General features: G+C 55.5%; 3 protein-coding genes across 3 annotated transcripts; 1 reads left to right on the top strand and 2 right to left on the bottom strand.

Annotated features, from left to right (window-relative positions):
- Positions 1 to 1,795: 1,795 nt before the first annotated feature.
- CH63R_06852 (ABC-2 type transporter) lies at positions 1,796 to 6,538 on the top strand (the record flags this gene model as incomplete). The annotated part of the gene is made up of 3 exons (XM_018301827.1): positions 1,796 to 2,528; positions 2,645 to 3,684; positions 3,743 to 6,538. 3 exons carry the CDS (start codon positions 1,796 to 1,798, stop codon positions 6,536 to 6,538), a joined length of 4,569 nt encoding a protein of 1,522 aa, XP_018159677.1.
- A 1,228-nt stretch (positions 6,539 to 7,766) lies between these two features.
- Positions 7,767 to 8,351, bottom strand: CH63R_06851 (Biphenyl-2,3-diol 1,2-dioxygenase 2; the record flags this gene model as incomplete). The annotated part of the gene is made up of 1 exon (XM_018301826.1): positions 7,767 to 8,351. One exon carries the CDS (start codon positions 8,349 to 8,351, stop codon positions 7,767 to 7,769), a length of 585 nt encoding a protein of 194 aa, XP_018159676.1.
- A 1,427-nt stretch (positions 8,352 to 9,778) lies between these two features.
- CH63R_06850 (Cytochrome P450) lies at positions 9,779 to 11,542 on the bottom strand (the record flags this gene model as incomplete). Its single annotated transcript, XM_018301825.1, has 5 exons — positions 9,779 to 9,941; positions 10,003 to 10,169; positions 10,230 to 10,544; positions 10,610 to 11,404; positions 11,489 to 11,542. 5 exons carry the CDS (start codon positions 11,540 to 11,542, stop codon positions 9,779 to 9,781), a joined length of 1,494 nt encoding a protein of 497 aa, XP_018159675.1.
- Positions 11,543 to 13,950: the final 2,408 nt, after the last annotated feature.

Raw genomic sequence — 13,950 nt, 5'->3', positions numbered from 1 at the left:
ATTGACAAGATGCCGATGTCTGCGCAGGGCGCCGCTCCGAACACCTCCCCCTGCAAACTTGCGGATTGCGGGACGCTGAGCGAGGGGCACGGCGACCCTGTATTTTCCCCTGTGTGTCAGTGCCCCCTCCCATACAGGTTTTTCGGACAGGTGTTCGTCGGTCGGCGGGATGATCTCGTCTGGCCTCCAAGTGCACTGAAGTTCGAGGTTGCGGGAGAGAGCCGTGTCTATTGCTTTCACACACACGACTACAGCGCATTTTCGGCCTTCACCCGGGATCGGGAAGAACCCCCTCATTTATCAGGTGAACCGCGTAATCAGAGTTCGTCGTGTGCTCGTCACCCTTTTGCAGGCCAGTCCCCGGCTCAACCTTTCTTGGGTGGTTTACCAACACGTGTAGACATTTAAAAGCCAATCGTCGAGCATACTCACTCTCTGGATAGGCATCAGAGTTTCGGCTCCGCATCACTCAACCGTACCCACGTGGCAGTGGTGCAAATCCCACCGGGCTTTAGCGGCGGAGTTTGGCCTATTTGATGTCAGCAGCGCAGTGCAGTGCATCCAAACGGCCCACAAGCTCAGTCGGTAGTTACCATTTACCTACTTACAGAGTGTGGATGGATACCTTGGGACTGCTGAACCAGTGCATGCGCAAAGTCCGCAAGTGGGAGATTCCCACATGTCCCGTCCCGTGCTTCGCACATAGCGCCGCCCTTCTGTATTTACACTCAGTTCCCGACCTAACTGACACGTAGGGCGGACACGGAGGGTCTCGTCTCTCCTGGCGAGGAACATTTGATGGAAGGGCGGGCGCTGGAGGGGAGCTAGGGGTTCGGGTCAGTCAGTGGTCCCCGTTGAGCGCGTCATCATGGCTGGACGCTGTATCCTGCAGGCGGCGTATCTCTGTCTATCTGTATCTACAGGTATCTGTTTTAGAGTAGGTGTGCGTACCCACTCTTGGTACCTAGGTACCTAGTTGAAAGACGGGTTGCACGAGAAGCTGGGCATGTACCGCCTCCTGGAGGCCGAATTGCGCTGACGACTTGATGGACACGTTCTTTTCCAGGTTGAATCTTGCTTCAATTGTATAGACAAAATTGTGACAACATGATTATTGTTCTTTTGTCGTGTGTGTGTGTGTGTGTGTGTGCGTGTCTTTGGACAACAGGTCTCTCATTACCTAGGCCGCCCCTGTAACGCCGCCCAGTCCAGCTCCTATGCCGTCCCATCTTACTCTGTTTGTACACAGACTGGTACCTAGGTATTCTCGATTGGGTACGTACCTGCCCCACCCATCCACTCCACTTTCTCGTCCTTTCGACGCCGCACCTGGATCCTAGGCAACCCCGAGGTACCGGGATCACCTTTTTTGTTGTATTTTATTCCTCTTGGCATCAACTCGATCCATCCCATCCATCCATCTTATGCCTGGCCTGCTTATTCTACTTCTATTTGACCCTTCCCTTTCCGTCCATTATCTTCACCCTCATTCCCTCCTCTCGTCCCCCTTCTCCTCCTCCCTCACCTCTCTCTTTTTCTTCGCGCCGGTCCTTTAATCATACCCACTTCAAGTCCTCCTTCGCTGGGGCTCTTAGTAACTAATACCGAAGGCCAAATCGATTAATCCGCGCCTTCGAGAACCGACGCTCGAGCGGCCCACGACACACCTCGACACCATCGACCGGTGCCGAGCAGGTGGCCATCACACGGCACCTTTTCCCGACTCCCGACTCACTTGCAAGCATAACGATCCTAATCTTCGGCACCGCTGTAACATCAGCCAAAGCCATTAGCCATGGCTTTCGCCGGCATGGCTTCCGTGCCCAACTACGACAGCACAGCCCAGACGTCCGGTGTCCCCATCAGCTCCGGCCGCACAAACCATCACGAGGAGGAAGACATCGCCGCCGCAAACCAAAAGACCGTCGATACCGCCGCGACCTCTGTCACCGAGTTTGCTGCCAGCGACTCGGCCCACAAGAAGTCCTCGACCCCCCACGACAGCGACAAAATCTCTGCTGAGGACGATGAGGATTCCGAGATGGAGCGACGCCATTCCCTGGTCCAGTCGCTCGCCCGCAAATACTCCCACGCCTCGGCCACTGGCTCTGTCGGCGGAAACCCCTTCTTCGCCGAAGAGTCCTCGCCCCTGAACCCCAGCTCTCCCAACTTCAACGGCCGCGCCTGGGCTCGCGCCATTGTCGACCTCGTCGCCCAGAACGGTGCTTCTTTCCGCACGTCAGGCGTCGCCTTCCAGAACCTCAACGTCTTCGGTTTCGGCCAGGCCACCGACTACCAGAAGGATGTCGGAAACATCTGGCTCAGCGTCGCCGGCCTGGCCCGCAAGTTCACCGGTGGTGGAAAGACGAGAATTGACATTCTCCGCAACTTCGACGGCCTCGTCCGCAAGGGCGAGATGTTGGTTGTCCTGGGCCCCCCCGGTTCCGGTTGCTCTACTTTCCTCAAGACCATCGCTGGTGAGACAAACGGTCTCTACACAGACGACACCTCCTACTTCAACTACCAAGGTAAGCAACGCAAACGCTCCGGCTCGGGGCGCAGGGCTGTGCACCCCCCTGGTCCCCCACGCCCTTTCTGTTACACAATGGTTGTCGGAGTTCTCCTTTTCTAACACAATACACAGGAATGGCCGCCAAGGAGATGCATACCCAGCATCGTGGCGAGGCCATCTACACGGCCGAGGTCGATGTCCACTTCCCCCAGCTGTCTGTTGGTGACACCCTCACCTTCGCCGCCCGCGCCCGCCAGCCCCGCCAACTTCCCGAGGGCATCGACAAGAACACTTTCGCCCAGCACCTGCGCGATGTTGTCATGGCCCTTTTCGGCATTTCCCACACCGTCAACACCCGTGTCGGTAACGAATACATCCGTGGTGTTTCCGGTGGCGAGCGCAAGCGTGTCACCATCGCCGAGGCCGCCCTCTCCGGCGCCCCTCTGCAATGCTGGGACAACAGTACCCGTGGTCTGGATTCCGCCAACGCCATCGAGTTCTGCAAGACGCTTCGTCTGCAGACTGAGCTCTTCGACAGCACTGCCTGCGTGTCTATCTACCAGGCTCCCCAGAGCGCCTACGACCTGTTTGATAAGGTGGCCGTCTTGTACGAGGGTCGCCAGATCTTCTTTGGCAAGGCCACCGACGCAAAGCAGTACTTTGTCGATCTTGGCTACGACTGTCCTGCCCGTGCCACCACGCCCGACTTCCTGACGTCCATGACCAGTCCCCAGGAGCGTCACGTCCGCCCCGGCTGGGAGAACAAAGCGCCTCGCACCCCTGACGAGTTCGCCACTGCGTGGAAGAACAGCGCCAACTACACGGCCCTCCAGGCCGAGATCGAGGAGTACAAGCAGACGCACCCCCTTAACGGTCCCGATGCCGAGGCTTTCCGTGCCTCCAAGAAGGCCCAGCAAGCCAAGGGCCAGCGCGCCAAGTCTCCCTTCACCTTGTCTTACCCACAACAGATTCGGCTCTGCCTGTGGCGTGGCTTCCGACGCTTGGTCGGTGATCCCAGTATCACTGTTGGTTCTCTCATCGGAAACGTCGTCATGGGTCTCATCATCGGAAGTGTCTTTTACAACCTGCAAGAGACCACCGAGAGTTTCTTCCAACGTGGTGCACTCCTCTTCTTCGCCCTGCTCATGAACGCCTTCTCCAGTGCTCTCGAGGTATGTACCAACCACCAGGTCTCCGGCCCCGTCGTCAAACTAACCTAGCCCTTGCCAGATTCTCACCCTGTACGCCCAACGCCCGATTGTCGAAAAGCACGCCCGCTACGCCCTGTACCACCCGTCTGCCGAGGCCGTGGCCTCCATGCTGTGCGACATGCCGTACAAGATCATGAACACTGTCGTCTTCAACTTGGTCCTCTACTTCATGACGAACTTGCGCCGCGAGCCTGGAGCCTTCTTCTTCTTCCTTCTGCTCTCCTTCTTCACCGTCTTGACCATGTCCATGATCTTCCGAACCATCGCCTCATCGTCCAGAACCCTGTCGCAAGCCATGGTTCCTGCTGCGATCCTCATCCTGGACCTTGTCATCTTCACCGGCTTCGTCATCCCCATCGACTACATGTTGGACTGGTGCCGCTGGTTGAACTACCTCGACCCCCTGGCGTATGCCTTCGAGGCTCTCATTGTCAACGAGTTCCACGGCCGCAACTTTGTGTGCTCCGAGAGCAACATCGTGCCCAACCCTAACGTGGCCGGTTACGAGAACCTCCCCTCCGCGCAGCGTGTCTGCAGTGCTATCGGCTCCATCGCTGGCCTCGACTATGTCAGCGGCGATGACTACGTCGGTTCGGGTTTCCGTTACTCCTGGAACAACCGCTGGCGCAACTTCGGCATCCTCATCGCCTTCATGCTCTTCTTCCTGATGACGTACATGGTCACAGCCGAGTTGGTCTCCGAGAAGAAGTCCAAGGGCGAGGTCCTTGTCTTCCGCCGTGGCCACAAGCCTGCTGCCCTCAACGAGAAGCACTCCGACGACCCTGAAGACATCCGCGTTGGCCCCGTCACCACTGCCGACCGCAACCGCGTCAACGAGAAGAGCGACGGACTCATCGAGGAGCAGAGGTCCACCTTCCACTGGAACAACGTCTGCTACGAGGTCCAAATCAAGAACGAGACGAGACGCATCCTCGATCATGTGGACGGCTTCGTAAAACCCGGCACCTTGACTGCGCTCATGGGAGTCTCGGGAGCCGGCAAGACGACTCTTCTGGATTGTTTGGCTGACCGTACCTCGATGGGTGTCATCACGGGTGAGATGTTGGTTGATGGGTGGCACCGTGACGCCTCGTTCCAGCGCAAGACGGGTTACGTGCAGCAGCAGGATCTGCATCTGCAGACCACCACCGTCCGCGAGGCTCTCAACTTCAGCGCTCTTCTTCGCCAGCCCGCACACGTTCCTAAGCAGGAGAAGCTCGACTATGTTGAGGAGGTTATCAAGCTGCTGGACATGGAAGAGTACGCCGACGCCGTTGTGGGTGTTCCGGGTGAAGGTCTCAACGTCGAACAGCGCAAGCGCTTGACTATTGGCGTTGAGCTCGTTGCCAAGCCCCCTCTGTTGCTCTTCGTCGATGAGCCTACCTCCGGTCTCGACTCGCAGACTTCCTGGGCCATTCTCGATCTGTTGGAGAAGTTGACCAAGAGCGGCCAAGCCATTCTCTGCACCATTCACCAGCCTTCTGCCATGCTCTTCCAGCGTTTCGATCGTCTTCTCTTCCTTGCCAAGGGTGGTCGCACCGTGTACTTTGGCGACATTGGCGAAAACTCCAAGGTTATGACTTCTTACTTTGAGCGCAACGGCGGTTTCCCTTGCCCCCACGACGCCAACCCGGCCGAGTGGATGTTGGAGGTTATCGGCGCCGCCCCGGGCTCGCACACCGATGTCGACTGGCACCAGGCGTGGCGCGGCTCCCAGGAGTACCAGGACTTACAGACCGAACTGCAGAGACTCAAGGACGACCGTGGCGCTCAGCAGCCGCCTACCGTGGACAAGACCAGCTACAACGAGTTCGCGGCGCCCTTCTTCGGCCAGCTCAAGGAGGTCACGCACCGCGTGTTCCAACAATACTGGAGAACCCCCTCGTACATCTACGCCAAGGCCGCCCTGTGCACGCTCGTTGCCGCCTTCATCGGTTTCGTCTTCTTCAAGGCCCCCAACACCCAACAGGGCCTGCAGAACCAGATGTTTGCCATCTTCAACCTGCTCACCGTCTTTGGCCAGCTCGTCCAGCAAACCATGCCTCATTTCGTCATCCAGCGGTCCCTGTACGAGGTGCGAGAGCGCCCGTCCAAGGTGTACGGCTGGAAGGTCTTCATGCTGAGTCAGATCATTGTCGAACTCCCCTGGAACACGTTGATGGCTGCCATCATGTACTTCTGCTGGTACTACCCCGTCGGTCTCTACCAGAACGCCATTCCCGCCGACCAGGTCACGGAGCGTGGTGCGCTCATGTTCCTGTACCTGCTTGTCTTCCTGCTCTTCACCTCGACCTTCACCGACTTCATCATTGCTGGTTTCGAGACGGCAGAGGCTGGAGGCAACATTGCCAACCTGCTCTTCATGCTCTGCCTCATCTTCTGCGGTGTCCTCGCCAACCCCGACTCCATCCCCCGCTTCTGGATCTTCATGTATCGCGTATCACCATTCACATACATCGTGTCAGGCATGCTTTCAACAGCTGTGGCCAATACCGAGGTCTTCTGCGCAGCCAACGAATTCTTGCACTTTGATCCTCCTTCTGGAGAGACGTGCATCCAATTCATGGGCAACTACATTGGGCAGAGGGGCGGGTACCTCCTGGACAACAACGCCACCACCGACTGCCAGTTCTGCACGATCCAGTACACCAACGTGTTCTTGGCCGGTGTCAAGAGCGATTACGCCGACCGCTGGAGGAACTTTGGCATTGCCTGGGTCTACATCATCTTCAACATCTTCGCCGCTCTTGGTCTGTACTGGCTCGCGCGAGTGCCGAAGAAGGGTGGTCTCTTTGGCAAGAAGAAGACGGAGTAAACGGCCGAATCCCCTGCACAAAATCGTGCTTCCCTGATATGAGAGGATGAGAAAGAAATGAAAGAGAAAACGAAAAGCAACGTGGTGAGCTTATGCGTGTATGAGCGAGCTGTTCATAGAGGAGGGCCCGGGTGCAAACCTGGAGGATGTAGACACCGCCCTTGGTGGGCCTTGTCAGACTGGTGTCATTCATTCTGGGTTAATTGTTTGTTATTTCACGGATGCATGGCGGTTTGATATCTCCCGTGTACACAAGTCCCCTGTTAATGGAGACTCTGTAGAGGTCTTTCAACTCTCTGTTATTTTCAGTCTTAATAGATACCTAGAAGTAAGATTCTGTGAACTTTCAAAACGGTCTGATATCCGCCACGAAGTGAAACCTAGTGATAGTGCATTGAGTGTGCGTCTGCATGTGCGGTGTGGTAAAATCTGTAGCAAGCCGTGGCGGCCGACTACAATGACGACTACCCTTGTAGGAGCTGCGGAACAACGCAGCGACTTTGAATTTACAGTGCAGTGTTGTTATTCCATCACATTGCAGGCGTCTGTACAAGAGTGAAGGCATGAGGGAGGGGGGGAAGAATTGCTGTGCAGACGTGCTTTTTGGCAGGGTTCGACAGAAGCTGCATAAGCTGGCCTCCTCCTGGCTCTTGAGGCTTTCCCCGTTAGACTGGAGTTTTTTCGCGTTCGCTGGACGCTGGACTTTGCAAGCTTAGTTCGTATTGCGAAGGATGTGATTCAAGTTCTGTTACATGGTGGGAAGGTTTATGAGGCTTGCCTGGGACAACCCTTTGGGTGAGTTAAGCATGCCGTGAAATAACACAACATTTAGTTGAGAAAGACAAGCGCAAAAGACGTAACAAATTTTATACCAAGCACCTTGTTCAGTTGAGGTGTCACTTAACTTGTACAGCTGCCCTGTCACAACAATTGAGACTCTTAGGGCGCTTGCTCCCCTGTATCGAAGAGCTGTGATCAACTTCTAGTCCTATCAAGCAGGCAAACGTCTCTCTAAGGGCTGTGGGTCAGGTATACATACCCCCCCGTGACAAAACAATGTAAATGCAAAGACTACACGACAACTCGCTCCTAGAAGAACTAATGTTCTCACATAACATGCCGGACCCGCACAACGAGTACTCCGAGCGACTCTAGTGGCGACATAAACCATAGCTTCCAGCTCAACTAGTTGATGGGACCGACTTCGCACCAACCCCCAACCCCCCACTCATTGAGCGACGATAGCAGCAGTCGACGTGCCAGCATGACTGGGTTGCGGGCCGATGAACCCTGCCTTCCTCAGGGTCTCGTCGTCCTCTCCTGCCTCGAACCGGCGCAGGAGGTCCTCGGCGTCGAACCGCACGGCCCGCACCTTTTCGGGGTCCAGGCTCTTCATGTGCTTCTGCATGTCCTCGACGTTGTCGAAGCCCTCGATCTGGATCTCGACCTCGTTGTTGTCCGGGTCGAGGTAGTACAGGCTGGTGGTCGCGCCGTGGTTGAGGCAGAATTTGGGCTCGACGCCGTCCTCCTTGGCCAGGCGGTACACCTGGAGCAGGTCGGCCAGCGAGTCGAACTTGAGCGCCATGTGGTCCATGCCGCTAGAGTTGGGCTGCTTGGGGACCGCCGTCGCGTCGTGGATGATGGCCAGGCGGTGGTGCTCCTGGTCCCAGGTGAGGACGGAGATGAAGCCGTTCTCGAGAACGACGGTGGCCCCCAGCAGCGTCTGGTAGAACTTGATCAGCTTCTCGCGGTTCTTGGTCCGGAGCCCGAGGTGCGCAATCTGGGAGGGAACGGGTCTCGAGTTCGAAGCCATGTTGATGCTGATGCTGATGCTGATGGTGGTGATGAGGCTTGTGCTTGTGTGATTTGGTTGATCCCTGGATCTGTGTATACTTTGTGACATAGGTATCTCGCCGCAACAAGGGGAGTTCGCCGTTTATATATACAAGGCTTTGGCCTGCTCAGCTTGGAACTATAGCAGACGGACTGCGAAGGTTTTGCGGAGTTCCCAATGCCACGACACGTACGGATCGGTCTTTCCAAGCAATCCGACCCGCTGCCTGCGGATTACCAAAGATGGGAGAAAAACATCCGCTCAACCCCAAAATGTAGATCCATTCCTTAATCTCGCATCGGATGAATGGTTCCAAGACAGAATTGCACACCGAGGGTGGGCAACCAACGGTCATCTATGGCCGATCAAGAGTCCGACTTGCACACCACCTTTTTCAAACCCAGACTCGACAGCCTGGTGTTGCAGGCTTTGCCCTTGGTACTCCTCCTACTGGAGTTGTGGATGAAGTGGTCTGTGCCATACGGAGGAGTGCGTGTCAATGGCTACCTGCACCGGAACACTCTGCTGCTTCAACATCCGGGCGGCCGGATAATGGCCCATTGGTGTTCACTTTACTCATCTCGTGAATTCAAGGATTAGTTTGTTGAATCCCACTCTCTAGAGATACGGTGTAAAGCAACTATAAGCCAGAGTATGTACGAAATGGGGGCACTGGCATTGTGTATTCACTCAGCTTCGTCATCGTGTCGTCTGAACCCCGAATTGCATCCGACAAATCTGCTGATACATACCTCCGCCGGACCTCCGCGAATCTCCGCAAACCCGAGTATGTCAGCGAACCTTGTCCATAATCTCGTACCTCCTCTTGACTCCAGATATAGGAGTAGCGTCGCTGTCGGATTATAAGAACTAACAACGCTGGGTAACGAGGCTCAGGCGAGCTTCCCTCTGCGTCGTCTTGACTGAAACAGAGACTTCTTGAGTGGTTGAGATATCTTGGTCGAATAGTTCACATTGAGAATTTGATACTGCAGCTCCCAGAGTCCGCTCTCAATATAATGAGCCTTCAACTAAGGCCACGTACCTCACTACGGTGAAGGGTGGGACTGGGACTTTGCGAAAAGACCGAGTTTATTCTGCGGCTCATTCTTGGGGTTAATTTTGCAGTGAGACGAATCACACAACCTCCTGCGACTACCGACAATCTTGAGACTGTAGTGATGCTAGTCTTTAGACACCGTTTCATTCTTTATAATGCCTCCCCTGAAAGCTTTCGAGACTAAAGACACAAGAGATTCATGCTGTAACCAGTATCTAAAGCCCCATGGTCTCGCGCCCAGCTTTTAAGTCTATGATGATAATGAAAATGGATCAAGTGAAACGCTAAAACACATTGTATGCAGTTTGGGTTCGTCACAACACCGGCCTATCCCCCTCGACCCTGATCAAGAACGCTGGACCGGCGTCAGGTAGGCATTCAGAGGGCCCTTCTCCCACAACAAGTAGATCTTTTGTTTGGGGGCCCAGTCGGTGCTGTCGTCGGCAATCTTGATGTCGAAGTTCCAGAGGACGCGGGTGAGGATAAGACGCATCTCAACGTAAGCCAGGCTAGGCGCGCACTTTTGTTAGCAACAGCAAAGGCCGCGCGTAGGCGAACTGGCCAACTCACTTTCTGCCAATGCAGTTACGGGGCCCAACGTGGAACGGCTGGAAGGCCTCCTTGTTGTCGGTCGCAAAGGCCGGGTCCTGCAGCCATCTCTCGGGGTGGAAGCCGAAGGGGTCGCGGAAGTTCTTCTCGGAGTGGTACATGGCCCATTGGTAGATGGAGACAGTTGTCTGGATCGGTTGTCAGTCTCTTTCACGTCTGTTGGCCCATACACGCATGAGCTGACTTACATCCTCGGGAACGTAGTGGTCGGCGATGTTTGCGCCTCCTTTGGGAACAATGCGGGGCAGTCCGATCGGGACGGGAGGGTACAGGCGCAACGCTTCTTCGAGACATGCGAGCAAGTAGGGCAGGTTGCTGACGGACTGGAAGTCGATTTCGCTCTCGTCCTTGAAGGTGGAACGAATCTCGTCGGTCAACTTCTTGAGGGCGTCGGGGTTCATGAGCAGGTAGTAGGTCGCGCCGGAAAGCAGAGTGGCCGTGGTCTCGGACCCGCCGATGATGAGGATGCTGCTGTTGGCCTTCAGCTTGGCAAAGCTCATGTTCTGCACCCTCCTGTTAGTCCCACCTCGAAATCTCAGTGAACCGAAGACGGTGGGGGGATACACACCCATTCATCTTTCTTCCTCAGCAGTCCCTCGAGCAGGTCCGGCCGCTCCTGGCCCAGATCCATGCGCCGCCTCAGCTTTGCCTCGGTGAACTCGTCGTGCTGCGACTGTTCACGCTTCACCTTCTCGGGGATCAGGGCCATGAAGAGCTTCAGCACGAAAGGGTAGTGGGTGCCCGTCTGCAACACCGTACCGACGCGCGCCATCTGGAAAATCGCCTTGACCCACGGATGGTAGTCGGAGCCGTCCAGGCATCCGAAGGACTCGCCAAAGGCGAGGTCGCCGATGACGTCAAAGGTCGTGTAGTTGTACCAGGCCGCGAGGTCCAGCGCCTTGCCGCCGTTTGCGCCATGCTCGTGAAGCCTCTTGATCAGCAGGTCGATGTAGCCCTTGATCATCGGCTGCTGGTCGCGCATGCTGCGCTCGCTGAAGCCGTGGGCCAGCGAACGGCGCAGGGTGGAGTGCTCCTCGCGGCCGGAGCTGACGATGTCGGCCGGCGCGTTGGGGACGGCGCGGTAGAACCTCACCGACTTCTCCATCTCGGCGCCGCTCTGCGTCTTGTGGCCCATGATGTCCTTCCAGGCGCGCGAGTCGTGGAAGGCCAGCTCGTCGGGGGCGATGCGCACCACGGGGCCGTACTTCTTGTGCAGGTCGAGCATGTCGAAGGGCAGCGAGCCCACGCACAGCTTGTAGCAGAACGGCGCACGGGAGATGCGCATCCATATCGGGCCGGGGAACTTGGCGAGCGGGTGAAAGAATAGGAGGTAGACGACGCTGCCTAGGTAGTAGACGATGGCCTGTCACGGCAGTTTTGTTGGTAAATCGAAGGTCCGAAATTCTGGCTTGTGGCCGCGATGGTTCAACGGAGGAGGTAGACTTACGAGACCGATAACCAAACCCAACGTGTTGAGCAATCCCAAAGAAAACAGCGCCATGGTTGCAAAAAGGAAAAAAAAAACCTCCACCGAGTAAGGGGGACTTGGAATTGCAACAAGAGGAAATAGGTGTAAGATATAATCTGTTCGAGAACAAGTCGAGATATCTTGTAAACTTTGGGAAAGGATGGTTCCAGCCCGCTGGTTTTAACCTCAACTTCAGACGGAAGCGAATACGACAAAGTTGCTGTCCAAGGGATCATCCATCCTCGAGCTGGACCAGTTTCCCTCCCTTCAAATGCCATCTCGTTAGGCCATGGCGCATGATAAGCGACCCGAGGCGGGACTGATCACTCCTGTTTTCCCAGGACATTCCTTGTAACCCGACCCAAACCACAGAGTTTCAGTAGCCTAGCTGGTATAGCTAGCATTGCTAGATTACTGATCGTTGCCTGGATCCATGTGGCTGCTGCGGCCCGCAAGCAGTAACCAGTCACTGCTCTCTCTTTCTCGTGTGGAGATCCAAGGATGTCCGCTTCAAGGGCTAGGGGATGGCGGCAGTTCGGTTTCGCGCTCGGGTTCGCGCTGGACGGGGTTGTCGATCCATGTGCGCGGATAGACTCCGCGAATCATCTGCGCAGCATTACCGAGTCCAGGGGTTCTTTTGCGAGGGGGGATCATCGCCGTTGAACGGATTCGTCTCGGACTTAAACCCCGAAAAAGCATTACTCGTGTCATCGGGGAAGTAAGTTGGCTGACCATGGTCCGTGATGAACAGGAGGTCGGGACGGGGGAGGCGGGCTTCTCATTGGCAGCCGGATGACGGTTTGCTCGTTTGAGGTCCGGTTGCAGATCAATGTGACGTCCCGTCAAGCTGTGATGAACCCCCAATAAATATGCTACTACCATCCGGAAGCATTGCCTCATCGGACGACATCAACAACCCGAGAGCGACAGCGAGGCACGTGCGAGGTTGGGGAAAAGAGTGGAGTTGAGGTTCACACAAACCACGGAATGATTGTCATTTTCGGTCTCTGATAGCCCCGGCGTTCGGTTCATGCCAGAGGCACGAGAATCTCTCATTGCGATGAAGTGACAGTCTATTCTATCTTCCACTATCTGTTACACTAATAGCAAACAAGCATATGGAGGCGCCGGGGGCTCGGGGATTTCACTCTTAATCTGCCAGGATATCGTAGTTTTAAATAGCGCAAAGAGGTCGGCAGTGGAAAGCTTGGCCGTAAATGGGTCCAGCTAGTGCTGCAACCGCACGCCAAGTCGGGGACGAACAAGATGCCGATGATCGCGCGGCAGTGAGAAGTAGTTAGCGGAGATTGGTCTCCTGTGCTGATGTCATGACACCTCCAGAGACGGAATGGCCATGGGCAGAAAATAATAATTTAAAATAATGATAATAACGACAATAATAATAATATCGGGCCCAAGGACACCAAGAACCCCGTCGCAGCGATAAACATAATAAACGCGGCAAACGAGTCCTGAGCATACATCACTGAGAGGATGTTCCCTCGGCACAAACCAGACGAGAACGCAAACTCTTTGCCAATACGTGCAATCGTCGGTAGACCTCTATTGCATGTCGTGACAACGTCTTTGTCCTTGGCTGAAGAGCACATTGCATGAGCCGTCCCTCCATTTTCCTCGATTGATATAGCCTACCTAGCTAGAGGAAACGGCATCGGGCTCTGATGTGGAGATCACCACTGTACGTCTTGCACATGAAAAAAAAAGAGGTCATCACATATCTAACCAGGACACCTACCCAGCATCAGCTGCTGGCACAAATTAGTCGGTGTGCACTACTAGGACGCGGGGAGTTTTCGCTTGCATTCCAAGCCACAAGCTTGATTCCGCTAGGACTTCCCCAAGAAACGGTCCGGTCCGATGCACAACATCAACTGCTGCCAATGGTACTCAGACACGTCCACAGATAGAGAGAGGCCTTTGGCATCATCCATATCAAAGTCAAGCTCGCAGACAATGGTCAAGCTCTGATGGATCGACGGCACTACGGCTATGTTATATGCATGGCCTCTTACCTTTCTGACTCCCCACTGAAACAAGACCGGTCTTCAAGCAACACTTCCCCCAAGGGATGGACGCATCAAGCGGCGCGTGTGTACTGTTGGCTGACAGTAGAGCCTTTGTTGGTCTGTGAAACAGCAGCTCAGGTGAGGCGCCAACAGACTAGAAAATGGCGCCCCTCGGAAAGCCATACACGGATCTCGATCAATACAATAAAAGCGTGCGTTCCGTCCACTGGCAGAAGCGCAGCCTCCCATCCTTCAACCACACATCATCCCCGAGTCTCCGAGTCTCTTCGCTCACCATCTAGTCCATGACCTCGCCGAGAAGCGGGATTTGACACTGCACAGCACTCACCCCCCCACCCATCCCATTCCAGAAGACCGAGGCCAAAGGCTGTGCACAAAGGTCGGTCAGAGACG

This window comes from Colletotrichum higginsianum, chromosome 4 (genome assembly GCF_001672515.1).
Source record: "Colletotrichum higginsianum IMI 349063 chromosome 4, whole genome shotgun sequence".
Classification (NCBI taxonomy): domain Eukaryota; kingdom Fungi; phylum Ascomycota; class Sordariomycetes; order Glomerellales; family Glomerellaceae; genus Colletotrichum; species Colletotrichum higginsianum.
This window is presented reverse-complemented; position numbering and strand designations above follow the sequence as displayed.